The sequence below is a fragment of the Cydia amplana genome, chromosome 5 (assembly GCF_948474715.1).
Source record: "Cydia amplana chromosome 5, ilCydAmpl1.1, whole genome shotgun sequence".
Taxonomy (NCBI): domain Eukaryota; kingdom Metazoa; phylum Arthropoda; class Insecta; order Lepidoptera; family Tortricidae; genus Cydia; species Cydia amplana.
In genome coordinates, this window is record NC_086073.1 from 2,057,202 (window position 1) to 2,080,753 (window position 23,552).

General features: G+C 39.0%; 3 protein-coding genes across 3 annotated transcripts; all 3 read left to right on the forward strand.

The window, feature by feature from the left end:
* The first annotated feature begins 3,044 nt into the window (after nucleotides 1–3,044).
* LOC134648214 (C-type mannose receptor 2-like) lies at nucleotides 3,045–5,620 on the forward strand. Its single transcript, XM_063502698.1, has 5 exons — nucleotides 3,045–3,240; nucleotides 3,748–3,879; nucleotides 4,490–4,663; nucleotides 4,959–5,183; nucleotides 5,466–5,620. The coding sequence occupies exons 1-5, from the start codon at nucleotides 3,045–3,047 to the stop codon at nucleotides 5,618–5,620; spliced, it is 882 nt and encodes a 293-aa protein (XP_063358768.1).
* Nucleotides 5,621–10,813: 5,193 nt separating this feature from the next.
* Nucleotides 10,814–16,498, forward strand: LOC134648215 (secretory phospholipase A2 receptor-like). The gene is made up of 5 exons (XM_063502699.1): nucleotides 10,814–10,938; nucleotides 14,165–14,305; nucleotides 14,926–15,117; nucleotides 15,694–15,945; nucleotides 16,341–16,498. Exons 1-5 carry the CDS (start codon nucleotides 10,842–10,844, stop codon nucleotides 16,496–16,498), a joined length of 840 nt encoding a protein of 279 aa, XP_063358769.1. The 5' UTR covers nucleotides 10,814–10,841.
* A 2,812-nt stretch (nucleotides 16,499–19,310) lies between these two features.
* Nucleotides 19,311–22,287, forward strand: LOC134648216 (hemolymph lipopolysaccharide-binding protein-like). Its single transcript, XM_063502700.1, has 4 exons — nucleotides 19,311–19,323; nucleotides 20,604–20,795; nucleotides 21,217–21,528; nucleotides 22,127–22,287. The coding sequence occupies exons 1-4, from the start codon at nucleotides 19,311–19,313 to the stop codon at nucleotides 22,285–22,287; spliced, it is 678 nt and encodes a 225-aa protein (XP_063358770.1).
* The last annotated feature ends 1,265 nt before the right edge of the window (nucleotides 22,288–23,552 follow it).

The following is a 23,552-nucleotide window of genomic DNA, read 5'->3' on the forward strand; positions in this document are numbered from 1 at the left end:
GCCTCCGTGAGGGACAAAACATAGGCAATGCGACACTATGATTGGTCGAATTTATTTGTTGCCCACTATAATCCATTACTAATTTATGGTGGGGAATAAAAAAAATGTGAGACTGTGACAAGGACAAACAATAATACTTAGCGCTTTCGCTGCTACTCCTACTGAAAGATACCTACATAAGCCTATCCCGTTCGGTCATTTCCCCCCACCCCTCATGACCGATCCAGTTAAAATACTAGATTCATGCCGCCGGACGATATCAGCCTGTCAGTTGTTCGGAACTGTCAACTTTTTGTTCTAACTGACAGGCTGATGACGTCCGGCGGACTGATAATCAGTGGGCCTCTTTATGTACGATTCCCACCTGTGGCCTATTTTATAAAGCTACAAGTTACAATTTATAAGCGGAAGTCACTTTCTAACCCTGTGTGTTAGAACGAGACTTATTCCGCTTGTAAATTGTAACTTGTAGCTTTATAAAATAGGCCACTGGAGTCGGGCCGCGCCGGAGCCCTTTTTATATGCCTATACAATTGGCCTGATGACAGTAACAAAGAATCATGGAAATAATGGTTTCAAAGAAACATATAAGTATATATGTTAATATAGTTCTAAAAAATGGCCCAATGTCGATAAACATTAGGATGATTAATATATTCAATAAAATAAAAGTGCAACATTCCCCAATCAGCCATTTTGACTGAAACGCCAATCAGAAGCGAGCTAAGGAGTGACGTCATCAATCCATGACGTATTTCTTAGAGCAGCATAGACAACCTCATTAACTGTAATCCATACATCCTCACCAAAGAGTTTGGAGGTTCAAAAAAAATATTACTTCGCCACTAAACATTTATTACGTCCAAAAATAGTTATTTGTACAACAAGTGATCAAAGTTTGATATTTCTTCGAGTGCTTATTTTGAGTCCCGTGCAAGCGAAAGATTCTCGCTACGCTCGTGAATCTAATTTAGAATCTTGAGCGTAGTAAGGGACTCAAAAGCGCAAGAGATGTAAATAACTTTGATCTCGTGTAGTACACAACATTTTTCACCTGAGCAGTGAGAACATACCTATTAGACAACTTGAAAAATGTAATCCTTCTTCATCACTTAATACCTGCACTCATGTTTTCCTAAGATATACAAACAATTAAGTTTAATTACCGCAATGGAACACAAAAACAAAACGTATTAATAAATTCCAGTAAAATAATATAGAAATAACAAACATTAACTGACACTTCAATCGACAACTTTTTTTTGTAAAAAAAATCTTTAAGATAAGATACGGTCCGAATTGCGGATAGGTACGTATTATTTGTCAACTGTGGTAGAAATTCTTAAAAGTAAAATAATTAATTTTGCGTGATGATCTGTGTATTTTTTGAGTTCATTATTTTAATTGTACAATAAAATACCTAAAATATAGTATTTTATCAGTTTTTATCAAATCTTAAACTTTATTTTTATTAATTAATTATTAAGAATTCATACTCGTACGTGGTTTGGAACGATGCGGTCTGAAGTTTTTCGGGGGTCTATTATAAACCGTGAATATACCGTTGAATGTCGTTTTAACTTTTTTTTGTCTGTTTCTTTTTGCTAACAGTGTGAAAGGGACAGAGATAATAGAACCCAAGTATTTCGAACTTTTATTAGACCCCGCATGTTGAAATGACATTAGACTATAAAGGTCACTTGAATGTTATTTTGTCTCACTCAGTGAGCAAAATCGCATTTTGCTCACTGTTTTTAAGAATCAAAGTACCCTTGTTCGAGCTGCTGAGGTGAAAATATTATTACACGATGTAAAGTAAATATTTATTTGTAATTAAATAAATAAAATGCTAAATAATACGATATTTCACCAAAAAACTTTTTTAATTATTTGGCTGAATGTTGTTGGCTGTCGTAACAAGAAAAAATTAAAAATTAAAAAGTAAAACCGGCGCTCGGTGATTTTCACTCAGAATTATCTAAATAATTAATCTTAAACTGGAACTGTGTGAGAGTTTATGAATAAAATGAATTATTGTGATTAATGTTTGTAATGTATTTATCATCCCTAATCATAATAATATATGGTGCTGAATTAACAATATCATTCGGATTCAAGGGAAAATTCGTAACTGTAAGTATGTAAACAATACAATGTCTATCACCCTTCCACCAACTAATTAATGACGTCACAAATGGCTTGCGAGGCGTTTTCGCGCGAGGTTTAAACTAGCTATACAAAATGCAATTATTTATGTTAAATCTTATGAGTATAGCTGAAATATTGTGTTTTTCGGAACCGGTACAAGTGTACCGACAATAATAAAAGGGATTTCAAAATTTGTCATCAGGCCAATTTATGTAGGTTGGTAGAAAAGAAGGGGTGAAGTTCTTCCTTTATATTCCGGTGCTATCCACATTGACCTTAAAAATAAAATTCAAATATTAAACTAGATTTAATTGGTTTAAAGAAGTGCTAAAATTTGCACAATATCCATACCTAAAACTGACCGTTCTTTAATAATGTTTAAATTATTATATTTGTGTTCTTTTTTATTTGTGGGTAAGTTGTATTATTTTTCTGGTTTATTATGACTTATTCCCTATTATTAAGTACGTCGAAATCGAAAACAATCTAAAATATAAATATATATCTAGGAAAATTGATTGATATATAAAAAGACAAACTAAAATAATAAAACTAAACTACATGTAGGTATAATAAAACTTAAATTATCTTATAAATAAAAAATGCTCCCCAGGTCGCTGTCATGTGTTATGGTGCCGAGAAGACTGGCAGCGTTCCCTATTTAGCTCAAAATATTAATTCATAGCAATAAAACCATTAATAATCTGCACGTCATCAGCTGCTCACAACTCTATTATTTACTACCAAAATGCACATCTTGCATCAACTTTGGTCCATCTAGCAGACCTGCGTACGCTACATTTTTAGATTATTTTATCTGGTTGTCTAGATCATCCCTTCTATAACGAGCAATGATCTTATCTAGTCTAGGCTAGGTCTTGGCTAGGCACCCTGATATGATATTTCAGTGCCGCGCCGCGATCCTCAACCATACCTACGTAAGTACCCACCTTTTCAACGGCATTCACTTCATAGGCTCCTGTGCTAACAGGCCCACCGGCTACGACTATAGTCGAGACGCGGACGCGTGGTTGAACCTTCACACCAAACCCACCTCCCTGTCGAACGCCAAGATGCGTTGCCAACAAGAAGGTAAGACCCTCTATAAGGTAAAGCAGATACGCTTTCCATATATATTTCCGTAGATTGACTGTTGCTATCTCTATTGCACGCGTATAATGCCGGTTGCCAAAGTCACTGTGCGACCTTGACATCAATATAATTATTCGCGTTCTATAGAGACAGCAACATGCGGGTCAATGTATGAAAATCTATATGGAAAGCGTCTCTGCTTCCCTCATCAATGGAATAATGTTCAAAGAAAGAATGGAACGTCTGAACACTTAAAAGGAGATTTTACATTAAAAAATCGTATTGTTATCTTGCTGAAGTATTTTCACAGGACTACAGTATGGGGTTCTTGAATATATGACGTTTAGGTTTTAAAAAAGTCGAAAATACGCAATATAAGCCTGGAGTTGCAGGCGTCCAAAGGTTACGGTGAGTGCTAACCATGAGACGGGCTGTATGCTTGCCACCGACGTGATATTAAAAAGTACTATTTATCCATTCCGAGCCTTGCCGTATGAACCGTTTTAGGTGGAATCCTAGCATCCCCCACGACCAGGACATTGGCGCAGGTGATGCTGGTCATGCTGGCCGAGCGGCAGTTAATGGGAACTCTGTTTACTAGAATAAAGTCCCTCAGTTCTGGAGAACAGGTCCTTGGCGGTAAGTTGTTGAATAGCTAAGGTTGTTGAATACGTAGGTATTTTAAGCCTGCTTATTATGTTAATCATTCGTATATGTGAGGTTGTTCTTTGTATGCGTTGGATATTAGATTCCTTATAGTTATAAGTTTATTAAGACGAACGATCTTGTAGAGGCTACGATTCGGAAGTGTTAACAGGAAGTTGGGAAATAATATCAGTTTTAATACAGATACTTGACCATACCTGATTTATATTTTGGTATCACTTAGCAACTTAGCCTTTCGTTTATATTTTCGGGATACCTAAGTCAAAATGCAGTAGGATTAAGTCATGATTCAAAAACCTATATATCTATCTACATCAGAAGACAACATTAGAATTAGGTAATTTAATTTGACAAAATCAAATCCGCAAAGGCACCTGACGAACAGGTGGGTACAACCGATATCAGCAACAGGCGTCGCCACTATATACACACGAACAATAAAGCTATCGCAATAGGCTTCGTCGTTTTCCCCTATCCTACTTTTTTTAACATAGAGTCACATATATATTGAAAGTCAAACCGATGGCGATGGCCGATGACCATAGGAGTTAACATTTTCATCAAAGTGTGTAACAACTAACAGGAGTTCCGCTCAACTCTGTCCCGCTGTGCTGGGCTGACGGCGCCGCTGATACCGAGGATTGCTCGGCGCTGGCTGGAGCGGGCGCTCTGGTGGACGTGAACTGTGCAAGGGAACTCCCATACTTCTGTCGACAGGACAACGATACCATTACTCGGAACTTATGTGGCAGTATCGGTGAGTGTAATTTAAGGTGCGGTAGGTTCAGTGAGCAGTTTTTGAAATCAATTTAGACCACAATTACGGCTAACAATTTATTTTAGTAATCTTGAGGCCTTTCTCTATCTAAAGGGTCCCACAGATTATCAGTCCGCCGGACGATATCAGCCTGTCAGTTGTTCGGAACTATAACGTTATTGTGTTTAACTGGCAGGCCGATATCGTCCGGCGAACTGGTAATCAGTGGGCCCTTAAATCTCTATCAATGGGTTATGAGTCATAACTCTTCATATCTTCAACCAATTTTTCACAGAATACAAATTGGAACTTCGCTTCGCCAGCTGCTATAAGTTCCACCGAACGTTTAGAACCTGGTTCCAAGCCTACGTAATGTGCCACGAGGAAGGTGGAGAATTGGCTGTTATCGATAGCCCTGAAGAGGCTCAAATGTTGCGGACAATGTTTAAAGAAAACCTGTCTCCTGATCAGGCGATCATCGGATTTAGGACAAAAGCCGGGGAATGGGTAACCATTGATGGTGAGATTACTATCAGAGTGTGTCACGACTGTAGGTATCTATATCACAATCAGATTCATGACTTTGGCGTAAGTACAAAGACGTTGAAGCCGATTATGATTTAACAATTTATTCTGGTTTTGATCTTGGTATAACTCTGTGATAAAACAAGGCAACCTAATTGTGTTTGAATTTGTTAAATTGTGTCAGTTGCTCGTTGAGTAAAAAGTACAGTAAGCAAGAAAAGTTTTTATCAAAAAATGTTTTTTTTTTACCAAAAACTTTTATATTTTTGCATTACAGAAGAGCCACTCAACGCGACCGGATACGAGGTATGGTCTCCAGGCGAGCCGAACAACAAGGACGGCGAATCATGCGGTTTCATTCTGCGCTCGGGCATGCTCAACGACGATCCTTGCGACAAGCTGGCGCCATCTATCTGCGAGATCACACTTTAAAACTATGCCAATGATGATTTTACTGCATCTACGTATAATGGGGTTGCGGAGATGGCGCCAGCATAGGTTTTCCTGTCAATCCCTAGAATTTAGTCAAATTCTTGTTTTGTTTTGTTGTTTTGTCCTTAAAAGGGACCTTTTTATATGTATTTGACTCATCGCATCAAGCAAATTTAATTTATAATTGTTATCATTCCTCGGAATCCCTTTATGTAAATACCTACACATGCCGACGGACATCATATTTTATCGTTACCTCATCCTGTGCCCATGTTATCCCTCGTTAGGTAGGTACCTATATTATGTTGTGTATAAAAATACACAAAGATGAGCCAAGTTATAATAAATGTTATTTTATTTTTACCTACCATCTCGTTTTTAAGAGTCCGCAGCAAACTCGGTTCTACGTACGTACAAACGTAGGTAGTTATTCTCTTATTTTAAAACAACTCTTGCTCTGAAACTTTGTATTTACAATAGGATAAAGTATATCTATGCCTGTAATTAGTTAGTGTAGTTTCAGATATCAAATAAAAAAAAATACAGCGGATTTAATTTTTTCATACAAAACTTGTTTTTGCTTTAAGTATATACCTATTTCGTTTGTTGTATAAACTGAAGCTATATTAGCTAATTACAGGCATAGATATACCTCATAATATGTCATTGTATGTGCAAAATTTCATTACTACTTTTACATTACTATACCCGACAGGGGTCCTTAATATAAAATATATATAATGTAACTAAATATATTTAAATTAGAGATTAACACATTTAAGGAATAAAAAAAGGCTTTAATAATAATAATAATGTGCAAAATTTCATTACAATCCAACACGTACCTAGTTTTAAATGATAACGATACTCCGTTTGTATGGGAAGGTGAAATTCGGCCGAGCTCGCTGCAAACTCGGCGTTTTTAATTAACTGTGCATAGCCAAACTGTGGAATGAACTGTCGCCTGCGGTATTTCCGGACCGATACACCTTCAAACCTTCAAGAAAAGAGCGTACTCCCATCTTAAAGGCCGGCAACGCGCTTGCAACCCTTCTGGTGTTGCGGGTGTCCATGGGCGGCGGTAATCGCTTACTGCTCGTTTGCCTCCCATATCATAAAAAAAATCTTAATATTATTAATTTGTATTTTCATAAGACACGGAACATAATAGTTGTTACGTTGAAATATTACTGCCAACAGTTTGATGGCAGTTGTGTTGCTCTTCATAATTATACATTTGTGTATCATCTATACATATAATAAAGCTGAAGAGGGTCGAAAGTCTGTACATGGAAGATATTCGAAAAAAAGTTGGTTGGGGATACTTAGAATCGATAACAGAACACGTTCCAACAGTTTTTAGAATTTTTGTCTGTTTGTCTGTTTGTCTGTTTATCTGTTTATCTGTTTATCTGTTTATTTGACCGCGCATCACGTGAAAACGGCTGAACGGATTTTGATGCAAACTTTACTAATCTGTCAAGAAACTCCCTGGCCCTATTTTAGGCTAGAAAAATTCAACCCCTAAAAGGGGGGTGGCCACTACACTCAATTAAGTTATGTTTGCACCTGAATCTTATGGCGCTAACTTAATAAAGTGGTGTAAACTTTTTTTTTGTGTAGGTATGTACTTTGTAAAAAAACAACATTTTTCTTAGTCAATGTCAAACGTGTTTGCAAATACATATTAAATCACATTTATAGACGGGTCTATCGCGGGTTTATTGACAATAATTAACATTATGTGAAGTGGGTGGTTTAAAATATGATGTCTACCCCAAACTTTTTCATACACTTTTCGTCGGGTAGTTGCACAAATCTCTGTTTTGACATTTTGTTGGGACATCAGTTAGCCGCGACCATGACCAGTGAAACCTGTGTCGAAACGTCGGTAAATAAAGGTAATAAAATAAATTTCGAGATAGGCCCGTCTATAAATGTGAGTTAATATGTGTTCGAAACGCGAAAGTTTTTAAATTTTAAATAGGTATTAAGTCTTTGTAAATGTCAAACAATTTGGGACTTGCATTTTAAACGCGTTACCATACCTTTCCGAAAAAAAACGAATTTTTCGCGAAATTCTCGCAACGTATTGAGGTTACAAGGTAGCACGGTCTCAGGAATCTGAGGAAGAATCGGAGACGTTCACGCAGTGCGAAGAGCGGTTGACCGCTCAGCGGATTCGCACGACAGACGCGCTCGACGGTAAGTACTGTGGTGCATCAGCGGATACTGGAGAGCCCAGCACACACATTAACCTACATTAATACTATTGTTCTGTGTTTAAGCACTGACAGCCTGGACGCTTCGGCCTTCCGCCCTACGCGGAGCTCGGCCTTCGGCCTTCGCACTTAGACACTTATACTATTGTTCTGTGATTAAGCACTGACATCCAGGACGCTTCGGGCCTTCGGCCCTACGAGGAGCTCGGCCTTCGGCTTTCGCATTAGATATCCACACCAAAATTCAACCATTGCGGCGGTGTCCCTGACATAGCCTCTCTCAATTTTTTCTATCAAAAAAATTCGCGCTCGCTACGCTCGCGTTTTTAACTTTTAAAGTTAAGCCTACTTTGATAAAGGTGGCATTCTGGGCACCCTACCGAGCGACTACTACTACGACGGACGCTTCGGGCCTTCGGCCCTAAGCGGAGCTCGGCCTTCGGCTTTCGCATTTAGACACTGATACCATTGTTCTGTGATTAAGCACTGACATCCTGGACGCTTCGGGCCTTCGGCCCTACATGGAGCTCGGCCTTCGGCTTTCGCATTAGATATCCACACCAAAATTTCACGTAAACCACTGCGGCTATGTCCATGACATAGCCTCTCTAATTTTTTTTTGTATAAAAAAAAAATTCGCGCTCGCTACGCTCGCGTTTTTAATACGATTTTAAGGGTTAAGCCCACTTTGATAAAGGTGGCATTCTGGGCACCCTACCGAGCGACTACTACTACGACTTAAGCATTGACATTCTGGACGCTTCGGGCCTTCGACCCTACATGAAGCTCGGCCTTCAGCTTTCGCATTAGATATCCACACCAAAATTTCACGTAAACCACTGCGGCTATGTCCCTGACATAGCATCTCTAATTTTTTTTCTATCAAAAAAAATTCGCGCTCGCTACGCTCGCGTTTTTAATACGATTTTAAAGGTTAAGTCTAATTTGATAAAGGTGGCATTCTGGGCACCCTACCGAGCGACTACTACTACGACTTAAGCACTGACATCCTGGACGCTTCGGGCCTTTGGCCCTACGCGGAGTTCGGCCTTCGGCCTTCGCATTTAGACACTGATACTATTGTTCTGTGCTTAAGCACTGACAGCCTGGAAGCTTCGGGCCTTCGGCCCTACATGGAGCTCGGCCTTCGGCTTTCGCGTTAGATATCCACACCAACGTTTCACGTAAACCATTGCGGCTGTGTCCCTGACAACATTTCTCTCATCTCTCAATTTCTTTTAATCAAAAAAAAATTCGCGCTCACTACGCTCGCGTTTTTAACTTTTAAAGTTAAGCCTACTTTGATAAAGGTGGCATTCTGGGCACCCTACCAAGCGACTACAACTTAGGCCAATTTATAATTAAACATTTTTTTACACTCTTAAAAGTAATCCCCGGTACATACATATATGTAGATATTTAGTTATGCATACATAAACAACTGTAAATAAAGTGTAAATAATCGGCCTCAAGTTTTTGATATCTATAATATTCTCCTTTCCTCTAATCTTACTTCTAACTAATATAATATTAGACCTAAATTCGAAAGTTTGTTAGGAAGTATGGATTTCTATGTGTATAATTCTTAATTTTTCATGCTCAGAATGATTTGACTGGAGGACAGAATTGGATGATATTTGCCATGGACATGATTTGGATAGGTACAGTCAAGAACGTAAAAATACAAAAGTAGTACTGTATTGTCCGTTATACACCTACTATAACTCTGTGTCGTTTAAATCACGTCTAATATTGGAATAAGGGCGAAAAAAACTATTGGTTTTGAAGTGTAGTTTTGTTTAGTGGTAAGTACCTACCTATTAATTGTAAAATATTTTATCTGGACTTCAGTCCCCTAATCGTATCCATCTGTCAACTTTACTTCAAGTTCCGCCTCCAGGGGAAAGAGAAATTAGGGATGAATTAGCTTACTGACACAGACCGAATTCCACGCGGGCGGAGCCGCGGGCGCAGCTAGTTATTAATAAACATGCTGTATGCTCAAACTTAAACAAACTTGGTTATGTTTTTGCGTGCACGTACTGATAACACGTACATCACAAAATTGAGTGATCTTTTTTATTTTTTTATTTTTTAGCTGCAAAGAGTAAATAGGACGTGTATTTTTTTTTCACATTAACTTTTCCTTAAGTATTTGTCACATTTTGTTAAATAACTAAAGCCATATGTTTTATAAAACATGTTGAAAGTGTATTATTGGTTTTTATTATTAAGTGCAAATTTGCTGCAAGGTAAGATTTTCAATAATGATACATATTTACGATGCCCTAATAAGAATTATCTGTTATTTAAGCTTTTATTTAACTTGCAATGTTTGTATGTATGGATCTATGTTAGGGTCAAATCTTGCAAGGTAAATTATACCCACTTCCCATTATTCCATTGAGCTGATCTGATGATGGACATAGAAGGGTGGCCTAGCAATCTCATGATACTGAGATTAAACAACGCAACCTAATTGTGTTGGGTTTGTTGGAACTGTCTCGATGAGTATTAGTTATCCGTTGAAAAAAAAGTAGGTACAGTTAAACTTTATATTTTGTATTGTCAAATAAATAATTGAATGATGTTTTGTTGTGATGTTGAAGACATGTTTTAATTTTTTGAAGTGAAAACTTCTTTAGCGGCGCTGTGCACTTTTTGAGGTGGGAAAAAAATGTTAAACTCGAGACAGATCACGTGATCGAAAAACTGTTACATGTAATGTCATTGAGTTTTTTATTGATTTAAATGCCATCTAGTGAGTTTCGCTCTAACTGGTATTAATATAACTCGAGTACTAAGAGTGATGTGCTTAGGGGTTTCAAGTAATTAACGCTAACGATAGATGGCGTTAACCTCAATTATACATAGTGCATTTTGCACTAGTCATTGAGTTTTCACTTCTGCCGGCACTCCCTGAGTGCAACCCGTTGTTTTTTTATTTTATTTATCACCTACTGTATTTAGGCAAGTATGCTACCGGCAGTCCTGTTAGAATGGGCTACGAGTACGTGCCAGAAGTGGACGCGTGGCTGCGCCTGCACATCGAGCCCGCCATCTGGCCCGACGCGCGCCTGCGCTGCCATCTTGAAGGTAGTATAATATATGACAACTATTTTATATCAGTGTCACAGCTTTATCATAATCCCTTAGGCAGCTAGAAGCTGGGAGCAGACTGCTCATACTTACTTTACTCTTTGGACTGCTCTCTGACAGCAGCAATTGCGGTTCCAACCATTTTTTAAAACGTGCTTTTTGACCTAGAACGTCTGTATATTTTTTTTACTTTAAGTTATAAATTCTTTCTTGTTTCCTCGCGATTCAGATGAATCTAAATACTGTGAATTCACAGTATTTGAGGTCATTGCTTTAATCCACTAAAGCTTTCTTAAGATCAAATGGTTTATCTGTAGGGTCGACCGAGGCGATTCGGATCACTGGGGAAATCGGATCAAAATAAGCATTTTTATCAAATTTGAAAAATCGTGGTTAGTTACAGCCAGCCAATCAGCGTCCCGGGTTAACTCTGTTCCTAACGCAAGCCGCCACAGTTACTGCCCTTGGATAAGGCTCACGCGTCAGCCACGGTGACGGTTTCCGATGAGTCCCTCGTACAGGTGTATTGTGATTTTGACTCCGATGTAAAAAATGTGCAAATACATTCCGTGATAAAAGTGAACGCGAAAGGCTAAAGGTTAGTAATTGTTGTTATTTATTGTTAATCATGCATAGTGTTTCCTGGTTTGTTTCTGTTTTCATTGTATTTAAAAGTATATTTCCGTTAAGCGAAAATAATTCAAACCTATGATATGGGGTTATTCGGATCATCTGATGGGGGGCGTTTAGGATCACATTGTAAAACAAGGTTTTTGGACGGTTTTGTTTAGCTTATTATATGCTTGCATGTCTAAGATGGTGCGTACGTATAAAAAGAAGACCCACCAGGGGGAATGGTCGGCAGAAAATATGACTACAGCTGCTGATAAAGTTCTAACGAAACAGCTGTCCCTACGTCGAGCGGCTGAGTTGTACAACGTTCCGTTCACGAGCTTGAAAAGGCGAGTCACAATGTCTCAAAGAATAGCAAAAAGCCGTGATGGACAGCCAACATTAAACCAAGACGCCGAGAAGTTATTTGCCGATCGACTATTGCAATTATCATCCCGTAACAAACAACAAATTTTCTGATATGGGGTGAATCGGTTATATGTGATGTTCAAGTTTTGGTACGAGGGGCGTTCAAAATATTCTCGGTATTGATATCTTACGACCTCTTCTAAAATTTCTTTCGTTACTGGCCGCTAAGGTTTATTCATTGACATTAAAAAAAAGTATAATTCGAACCGAGATGGTCTTTTGTTTTTCTGCAATTGCTGAACAAACATGAACATCATGTGCGAATTGACAATGTTAACTAAATTAGAACATCGATGCATGATAAAATTCTTGACAAAACAGGGTAAAAATCAAAAAACCATAAAAGAGGAAATGGATTGTGTTTACCGTGAGTCTGCTCCTTCTTTATCTACCATTCAAAAGTGGTCAAGCGAGTTTAAACGCGGAAGGGAGAGTATTGAAGATGACCCTAGACCTGGCCGGCCTGTAGTAGCTACTTCACAAGAAAATATTGATAAAGTGGAAAAACTTATATTGGAAGATGGTCGAGTGAAGGTAAAATCTATAGCACAAGTAACCAATCTCTCTATTGGTACCGTACATGATATTATACATGACCATCTTAATATGTCAAAAGTAAGTGCAAGATGGGTTCCGCGAATGCTGACTCGGCTTCAAAAAGACATGCGTGTAGCTTGTTGTTCCGATTTTATTGACCTGTGCGGTGAAAATCCTGATGAGGTGCTGCAAAGAATAGTTACTGGAGATGAAACCTGGGTTCATCATTATGACCCAGAGAGTAAACAAGAGTCCATGCAGTGGCACATTAAGGGTTCAGCTCATCCCAAGAAGTTCAAGGTCATCCCTTCAGCTGGCAAGGTCATGGCCACGATATTTTGGGATTGTGAAGGAGTATTACTAATCGATTATAAAGAAAAAGGTGTAAATATCACAGGACAGTACTACGCTAACATTCTACGTCAATTAAAGGATGTAATTAAAGAAAAGAGGCGAGGAAAGTTAACCAAAGGTATTCTGCTTCTGCATGACAACGCCCCCGTCCATACTGCTCATATTGCCAAGGCAGCTATTGTTGAATGTGGGTTTAAAACTGTTACTCACCCACCGTATAGTCCGGACTTAGCCCTCAGCGACTTCTTTTTGCTCCCCAATCTTAAAAAGGATCTGCGTGGAAATAAATTTTCTGACGATGAAGCATTGAAGGCGGCAGTGGAGGAGCATTTTTACACGAAAGATAAAAAATATTTTTACGAGGGATTAAAAAAAATAATTGATCGATCTTTTAAGTGTATGAACATAGGGGGGGAGTATATTGAAAAATAAAAATATCAAACTTTTCGTACTTGTTTGTTTTCATTCTCATACCGAGAATATTTTGAATACCCCTCGTATGCAAAATTTTAATTTTTTTGTTTATTTTCATTTAAGTTATTCATTTTTGTTGCTAAAAGGCCATTAGCGTGTTTTAGATTTATTGTTAAAACATATAGTAGCATATAGGAGTGATTTTACGTTGCGCTTTATATTGCGGTGTGTTAAAAAATTGAATTAGAAAGGAACAATAAAATTAAGGCTCAAATGCAATATTAAAGACACCAATTATAGTTGATCTCAAGTATTTGCCCTTCGTGATTCCTAATCATTTGTTTAACGTTGTTAAATATTATTAATTTAGATTTTATGACACAGTTTTTTTGATCCGATTTACCCCTAAAAATGGGGCGAATCGGATTTTCTTAGAGGTTTAGTATTTTATTTTTCATAAATCATATTTAAGTTTTATTGTATGTCTGAACCTTCGATTCTGTTCATTAATAAATAATTTGTCCAACTGAATATTAATAAAAACAGTATCACCTTTAAAAATTGTATTTATTTACCGTCAAACGCGAAATGACCCGATTCGCCTCGGTCTACCCTAAAGGCGCAGTGTTAAAGGCGAAAAATGATCAGGAGCCCTATTCAGATTACAACTTGTTATGGTTTTAATCTATCTTAGGTATTTTTGACACATGCGTAATGAAATGATAGTCATGCATGAGATACACGCCAATAACCAATACAATTGTCGGTCGAGTCAAAACCAGTTCAAAACCGTAATAAGTTTTTAAATCTGAATCGGTTGAACTTAAGAAAAACAACATCCTTCTTCTATAGTCTGGTGAACATTTTTCTATTGCAGGTGGCGCCTTGGCCTCCCCGACAACTAGCGCTATGTCCAATGCGATGGTAGCAATGTTGGCCGCTAATAAACTGACCATGCGCCACGCGTACATAGGAGTACATGCCTTCATATCCAAGGGAGATTTCATGAGTATGGACGGTAAGCAATATTTAGATTATAGTGGTGTTCATTCAGACATATTGATCGATCTCATCGTGTTATGTTTGTTTACCAATCGTCATTTTTATTTTAAATTGATTATTTCGCTGCAGAATTGCTGCTGACTGCATTGCTTGTTGTACAGCATTGCTTGATGTACAACGTTGCTTGGTGTAGGTACAGCAATTCTGTCAGCAGCAAAGCTGCACAGAAATACTGCAACATTATAGTAACGATGAACCCAAATGTCACCTTATTTAGTAATGTGATTGCTACAATTATGTTATGATGAGTAGGTAAATGTGATTATTGCCTTTATCATCTAATTGTTGCATTAATCTGTCAGCTCCCACGGCTCATATATGAGCCAGAACGCTTATGGTGACGTCATATCGTGGGATTCGACAGGTTAAAGATTAAGTGGGAAAGGGATATTTAAGTTTTTGCAAAGACTAGACGTAAATCTATACATCATTTATGTTTATGAGATCACTCAAATAGGCTCTTTATCTTTATGGTTTACAATAGGAACGTTAAATGTTCTTGTTCTCTTATGCCGTTGATCCGTCTTTGCAAATTGTATAAGTTTGAAATAAGACAACATAAATTTCTGATAATAGGGATTCCCATAGCCAACCTTTCCGTCCGGTGGCGTGAAGGGGAGCCCAACAATGTGAAAAACGAGGAAGACTGTGTGGTGTTGGACGGTGTAGGCGAGGCCATCGACGTGAGCTGCAACACCCCTCGCCCCTACTTCTGCCGCAAGAAGAGCGAAAAGATGATTGTCAACAAGTGTGGAACTACAGCCGAAGGTCAGTATCTTGCAATGCTCAAAATAGAATAGAGTAGAGAATAGAGAGCGTTTAAATAGGTACAACTTGATTATTTTAACAATCCACACAACAATCGCAAAATCTCTATTCGCTATAGGTAGTACTGACACGTCTCTGATATTCTCTTTTATATTCCAGCATATTTTTTCTCCCCGCGAGTTTCTGGTTGTAAGAGAGAGAAGCAAACTCTATTTTTCCCAAGTCATCTTAAATTATAGATCTAGTTTATAGGTATCAGAATGTTCCAGTCTAGTAAACTTTTCATGGAAAGCAGGCGGCTTCTTGATTTTTCCAGTAAAATTTTTACCACATTGGTCTTACCAATTCGATCAAATCAGACCCTAACATACTGCAAGTCTGTTTTATTTAAGGATGAAAATGGGATGGTGACTGCAGCATTGTTACTGTTGTAACGTTACTGAGAATATTTAAAATTAGAGACCGCGAATTAGAACCGCTCAAGGGAATTGGCAGTGAAAACGCAGCATGTCATGTCACTGGTCGCCATCCAAATGTAACATTAACAAAGATTTTTTTTAAATGTCTTGTTGACAGGTTACAAACTTGAGTCCCGCACTGGCAGCTGCTACAAGTTCCACCGGGTTTCGAGAACCTGGCACCGAGCCGCCATGGCGTGCCATGCAGAGGGGGGGCACCTGGCAGTCATCAACAGCAACGAGGAAGCGCAAGTGCTGAAGGATATCTTTGGGAGGAATCCCAGTGCCACTATAAAAAGGGGTGATTCGAGGTGGGCCAGTGTGGGCATTTGGGATTGGAATGAACATGGGGAATTCCTGACAATTTTTGGTAAGAAAACATTATTGGTACAGTCGCCATATGTCGGAGCGGTCAAGGTGCTCACGCCTCCCATTGTCCAGGCGCTAGAGTGTGGCATCAGACTCAGATATTTTTGAGCACCTCGGCCGCTCAGATATATCTGATGGCGACTACATTAGTCCTTTGCTTTTGCCAATTTGTGTCTTTAAAGCGATAAATACCAACACGTCGTATCTACGCAGAAAATACAAAAAAATAAAGATTGAAAATTATGACATGTGCTATAAATACGTTATGATGCTGAATATGATCCGTTGTAGGTTTACGAATAGTCAAGTTTATCGACAACGGTTTATTTTAAACTTTGCGTTGCACAGTAGGATAGAAAGACCACGGATTTGAATTACATTAAGATTTTTTTACAGATGAGACGCTGTCCGAAGCCGGATTCGAAGGCTGGCACCAGAACGAACCCAATAATGCCGGCGGCAAAGAATTCTGCGGCACGCTCGACCGCAGTGGCAGTCTAAACGACTACCCTTGCAACTTACTTGTCCCGTTCATATGTGAAATCACACTATAGGGTTCATCCTCACAGAATGTCTGACCCATACAAACCCATACAAACTGTATAAAAAGTAGACGCAAGACGCAACCGCAGACTTCTTCGAGAGTTGGATCGCAACGTAAATCCAAACCCAATTTGGGACACATATAATTGTAATTCTGCGACCCAGGAGGACGTAAAAACTAAAAAACCGAACTTTGCTCGGAAAACATAAAAAACCCAAAAATCCGCATTTTCCCAGAGATAAGACCTAGCTAGATCGACTTTTTGCCCCCGAAAACCCTCATATACCAAATTTCATCGATATCGTTAGAGCCGTTTCCGAGATCCTTAATATATATAGGTATATATATACATATAAATAAAAAATTGCTCGTTTATAGGTATAAGATAACAACCATGTCTATAGTTGGGTCTAAGAATGATTTATTCTTTTTTTTTTTAATCATAGACAAAGTAAAATAATTTGCAGATGTCCATAAGCAACGGTGGCTGCTTACGATCTGGCTAGTCGTATGCTTCTTTGACAACAACATAGTATAATAAATAAATAAATTTTAAGTACTGCATAACATATTTATTTCACTTTACGAACTTGAGCGTGGTTTATCATTTCCGTTAGTGATACTGATAAAAAGTCACATTTAAAAAACGGAACATTTATCACACAAACTGACGTTTGATGTTTAAATTTATTTAAAAAAGTGTTAAATATTTCATGAATAATGAATATTGTGTATCAGCTTTTGTTCCTGTATTTATCCGTTTTGGCAAGTAAGTATACTTCAATTAATATTATCCGTTTCAAGCAGATGGACACAAGTGAATGATTTTATGAATGAATGCACAGTGTCAGGTTTTATGTCTTGATTCGACTGACTACTCTTGCATCTTGGATGCAGTCGGTTAATTTTGGCCTTAAGTTAGCTGCCAGCCTATTATGGATAGCTTTATCCATCTTTATCCACGTGATAAAATAACTGTCACTGTTTAACACCGTGGGAAAGAAAGTGACGGACACCGTTTTATCACGCTGTCACGTAGACAAGAACGACCATCATATCCGTACGGATGTAACATATTTAAATAAGTACGTATTAAGTTTAGAGTCGGACCAAGACAACTCTGAATGGCATTTGCAATAACAAAGTGTCATCTTTCTCGCGTTGTCCCGGCATTTTGCCACGGCTCATGGGAGCCTGGGGTCCGCTTGGCAACTAATCCCAGGAATTGGCGTGGGCACTAGTTTTTACGAAAGCGACTGCCATCTGACCTTCCAACCCAGAGGGTAAACTAAGCCCTTATTGGGATTAGTCCGGTTTCCTCACGATGTTTTCCTTCACCGAAAAGCGACTGGTAAATATCAAATGATATTTCGTACATAAGTTCCGAAAAACTCATTGGTACGAGCCGCGGTTCGAACCCATGACCTCCGGATTGCAAGTCGCACGCTCTTACCGCTAGGCCACCAGCGCTTCTTGCAATAATAAAGTGTGCCATCTTCCTCGCGTTGTCCCGGCATTTTGCCACGGCTCATGGGAGCCTGGGGTCCGCTTGGCAACTTATCCCAGTAATTGGCGTGGGCACTAGTTTTTACGAAAGCGACTGCCATCTGACCTTCCACCCAGAGGGTAAACTAGGCCCGTTTGGGATTAGTCCGGTTTCCTCACGATGTTTTCCTTCACCGAAAAGCGACTGGTAAATATCAAATGATATTTCGTACATAAGTTACGAAAAACTCATTGGTACGAGCCGGGGTTCGAACCCGCGACCTCCGGATTGCAAGTCGCACGCTCTTACCGCTAGGCCACCAGCGCTTCAATAATAAAGTGTGCCATATCAAAATTAATGTCTACATTAAATTATGCCGTTTAGAATAACATTCCCTCGCTTTTTTCTACTCAGTCGCTGCAAAGTTTAGCCTGTACTTTAGAAATGGTTGACCTCTATATAAAGGTCAATTCGCAGGCGAGCAAGCAGCCGGCACGATCATGGGCTACGAGTATGTGCAGGAAATCGACGCGTGGCTGCGCCTGCACATCGTCCCGGCTGATTGGCAGGAAGCTCGCTTACGATGTCATCTTGAAGGTATTACTTTTCATTTTGTGTATTTCAAGCTTTGGAAAGGCAAACCATCTCACAATAAAGGTAACTGCTGCAGTAATACCCCGTACTTCTTTTTTAATTGATCCCTCATTTTAAGGATCTCCATCGGTCTCCATGCATTGTTGCTCTCACTTAATAAAATAAGGTGATAAGGAGACTTGTTTTAATTTATAGATACAAGTTAAACAGATTCCTGGATTCTCTTGCCTTCCTTTTCTCGCTAATATAGCCAAAATAATAAATATCCAGCTTACATTAGTATTATCAATTTAACTCTTAAAACCGCGGTTAAATAAGATAAGTTAAAAGCACGCGTGCTGTTATATGGATGCGAGACACGGAGGATCATGGATCGGCTACACTCTTAGAAGGGAACCCGACCACATCCCTAGGGCTGGCCTAGAGGAATATGTCATCATCACAGAGCATATAATACTTCCTTCCTATATCTGTGGTCATCACAAACAATCCTAGCGGCGTTCGTGGCATTCGTATTGACGACACTGTGGACGCCCACTGCCTCACCTAGGGGACATACTCGTATAGGACTTTAACTCAAGTCACAATTAACAAAATTCCTTATATTATCTCAGGTGGCGTTTTAGCTTCACCTACAAGCAGTGAACTTACCAAAGCGATGATTGCCATAATGGCGGCGAACCAGCTGACCATGAGGAAGGTGTTCACTGGGATACAAGCCGTCGTCGCCAAAGGCCACTTTATGACTATAGACGGTAGGTAGGGCAAACCTTGGCTTATCGGTGATACTTGGTAATTCGGTGATACTGCGTTATAATCTTACACAGTTCTCACCATGAGGAAATGCGAGCTATAAAATTGTTGGCAGCTGTTAGTTTTGATGCTTGCAATTGGGTTGGCAGCGATTTAATTGCTTACATTTCAGCATTGTAAGCTCAGCGTAAGATAACAACGCATCATCACCGAATTACCAAGTATCACCGATAAGCCAAGGTTTGCCCTACTGTCTAGCTGAGCTGAAATTATTTGGCGTTATTTCATCTTATTACACACAGTGTTGGCCGAAAGTGCCGAAACGTTAATGCAGTTGAGCATTTTTTACCATTAACCATTATAAATTGAATCGTAAACTGTAACCGTCCTTTACGGTTTTCGGTTCAATCTGTACTGGTTAATGGTCAGTTGCAATTAAGGTTCGGCCAACACTGATTACACACATAAGTAGTTTCTACATATTTTGTTTTGCTTGTTGTGTGTAGGTACGATTAAATGTGTAGGTACGTTATAATGTTATCACATTTATCATTACCTAAAACGACTAATTACCTATGCAGATTAATCATAATCACAGCGGATTCACCCTGCATACCAATTTAAGTAGGTACCTACACCAATCTTTTGCTAGGCACACGCTCAGCAATCTAGCTATAGTGTTCCTAAAATCTCATCTGTTAAGAATCTTAGTCAGATTGTAGCAATTAATGTCTTAGAAACATTTTATGCAGAATTCACATGTCTACAACATTTGCCAACATTTATAGACGGGTCTAACGCGAAATTTATTCAATTACCTTTATATACCGACGTTTCGACACAGGTTTCACTAGTCATGGTCGTGGCTAACTGATGGCCCAGCAAAATGTAGGGAAACCTGTGTCGAAACGTCGGTATATAAAGGTATATAAAGGTAATTGAATAAATTTCGCTTTAGACCCGTCTATAAATGTGAGTTAATATGTGTTCAAAACGCGAAGGTTTTAAATATTAACATTTGCCAAGTTTACATTTAGGGCCACCCCACATCTACCGTCTTTCGAGCGTCGGCGTCTCGTCGGCGTCTACAACTCTATGGCCCTGCTCGACGCAACGTCGACGCAACGTCGACGCAACGTCGACGCAACGTCGACGCAACGTCGACGCAACGTCGACGCAACTGCGCAGCGACGTCATTTTCCATAGCGCTGACCGACGCCGACGCTCGAAAGACGCCAGATGTGGGGTGGCCCTTAGAGACATTCCTAAATCCCTGTTTCAGGTATATCATTGAGTAACCTCTCCCTCCGCTGGGCCGACAACCAGCCCGACAACGCGAACAACAACGAAGACTGCGTGTTCATGAACGGCGAGGGCGAAGTAGCTGATGTCAGCTGTAGCGCCGTTTATCCTTTCTTTTGTACTAAGAAGAGCTCTAAGATGACTGTCAACAAGTGTAGCACTACGGACAATGGTAGGTTTCAGAATTATAGGTAAATTAACTTCGAAAATTACCTTAGATGACAAAAGAATCGCGACGATAATAGCTTGCGTCAACTTTTGCACTGTCTACTCGTATCCTTTCTTTTGTACTGAGAAGAACTTGGGCTGTCAATAAGGAAAAGAATAGATTTTACAATTTTACGAAAAGGAACTTCGAAACTTTCTCTACACGGCAAAAGAACCAGTAACAATAAAAATTGCGTATAAGTAAGATGTGAAATTATGATATGCGATAGTATGTAGGTACTTAGATAAATTTCACGAGCCACTTAAGAGATTTAAGAGCACGTCGTCAAAATCGCCAAAAGGTTAAAATTAAGTTTCTTAATTCCGGAGACAAAGTCGATTTCTTGTGATTTGGATAACCTATTATTTTAGTTAGTGTTAATCACTTCAACATACACAGACAATCAAATGTCGGTTATGTACTACAGAGTACCACCTGGAGCCACGCACCGGCAGCTGCTACAAGTTCCACCAGCTCCCCCGGACCTGGCACCAGGCCGCCGCCGCCTGCTTCTCTGAAGGAAGCCATCTTGCCATCATCAACAGCCCTATAGAGTCCCAAGTCCTGAAGGACTTGTTTGCGAAGTACCCTGAGAACACGTTGCGGCCGTTGCGGGTGAAATACCCTCATGTTGCTATGATTGGCTTTTGGGACTGGAATGAGCATGCAAGGAATGGAGAGTGGTTGACAATTTTTGGTGAGTCGTCTTTTTATCGTGTGGTCGTGGTCATGCGGGGGTTGGCATTGACAATAGGGCTCATTTAGACGGTACGAGAACTCGCATGCGAGTTTCATTACATTGCGTCATTTGATCGGTCGGCTGAATTGATGTAACCTCAATAGTCCGCAATGTAACTAAAATCGTATACGAGTTCGCGCGCCGTCTAAATGAGCTATTTAGTCAATAGGGTTGATAGCCCCTCAGCTGTGGAAAGAATTTAATCTTTTTCTTTGTAGCTGTAGTTTCAAAACTGCAGGGTCCAAGGGACCTTTCGACAGTTGAGGGGATAATTGTAACTGCAATATGGTTTATCAATATGTGGTTGTTATAAAGATATATCTTTCATTAAGTATTTTAGTTTTTTGCCGTTTCGTTTATTATGTCGTTAATATACATTAAGTAACCTATGTTATAGGTTCGCACGTTATCGTCATTGTGAATCTTTTACCTTGCTCATCTGAGATCAGTAAAGAGTTTTCCGTCGTGAAAAATTATTCTCTAAATTATAGGCTGTACTTATCTGTTCTTTTCGTGAGAGAGATATTGACTATTTGCTTTTATTTTTATGTCACAGGAGAGACACTAACCGACGCCGGTTTCTCAACATGGAGTCCAAACGAGCCGAACAACGCGTTCGGGATCGAGTTCTGCGGCTCCATAGCCCGCGACGGACTGCTCAACGACTTCGAGTGCAACACCACTGCTGTTTTCATCTGCGAGATCACTCACACTTAAGTGTAAGTCCTGAGTGGACGCTTGAGTTGGGCGTGCAGCGGGGCGGGGCGTGCGGCGTGCATGTTAAACAAATGCAAACGTATAGTAGCGGCCTTAGTGCACGCTGCTCAAATCACTTGTGAGCCCGACGCCACGTTGCACGCCCCGCCGAACGCTCCGCTTCGAGCGTCCACTCAGGCCTTACACTAAGGGCTCATTTTGGAATGAGCAGATTAATATTCCCAATTACACAAACGGTCAAGTCCTATAACAATAATTATGTACCGGTTGCGGAATCTCCAAATCGAATTTGGTATGGAATTCTCGGTAATTTTAAGTATTAGCCATACGAAAAATGAATGACGATCTTTTTGTGAAATTCTTAGTGTTAAATTTGATCTGTATAATAATCCAATGTTATTATGGAAAAATATTAACATCAATAAATTGCTCTGATAATTAGATTAAGATAATATAGGTAATGTAATACCTAATTACTATTCATAAGTGCTTGTTGCTAGGCCTACATGGAGTTCAAAGTTCAAAATATACTTTATTCCTGTAGGCCTAGCAACAAGCACTTATGAATCGTAACATTATATATTATCTTAAGCTAATTATCAGAGCAATTTATTGATGTTATTATTCCATAATAATATTAAAATAAATCAAGTCAAATTATCAAGTTATTGTTGAATAAAGTACCTATATTTTGAATTTGAATTTGAAATGGAAACTTATCCTGCTTCAGCCAAATATTATGTTTGTGACCTAAGTAGGGAAAAGGGCGCCAAGACAAATAAATGCGCCTAACTAAACTATTAGAAATTGTTTATGGTTTAAACATTAAAAATATTAATTTGTTTTATGCAATAAGTATACCTAAATTAATTGCAGTGACTACTTCTTACGAAATTACGTATCTAATATCAGAGATGCGATTTATTTGAAATACCTCTATTTAAAATGCAAATACAAAATGCAAAATACCTATTTTGTATTTTGCATTTAAATGCCTTTTAGTAAAAAACATTTTGTATTTTATTTGAAATACTTTTCGAGATGTATTTTGCATTTTTAATATTCATTTCTAAATGCAAAATACTTTGTGATTAAGTTTAGCCAACATTACCAGTCACACAAAATGAAATGAACGAATGACGCTTGTATTGCCGAATTTGACCGATAGAGGCGCCTGCTAGCGCCTGGCGCCAGCGCCAGGTATTGTTAAAAAGCGTAATAAATAAAAATTGATGTTTATTTCTTTCACTTTTTAAAAATACCAG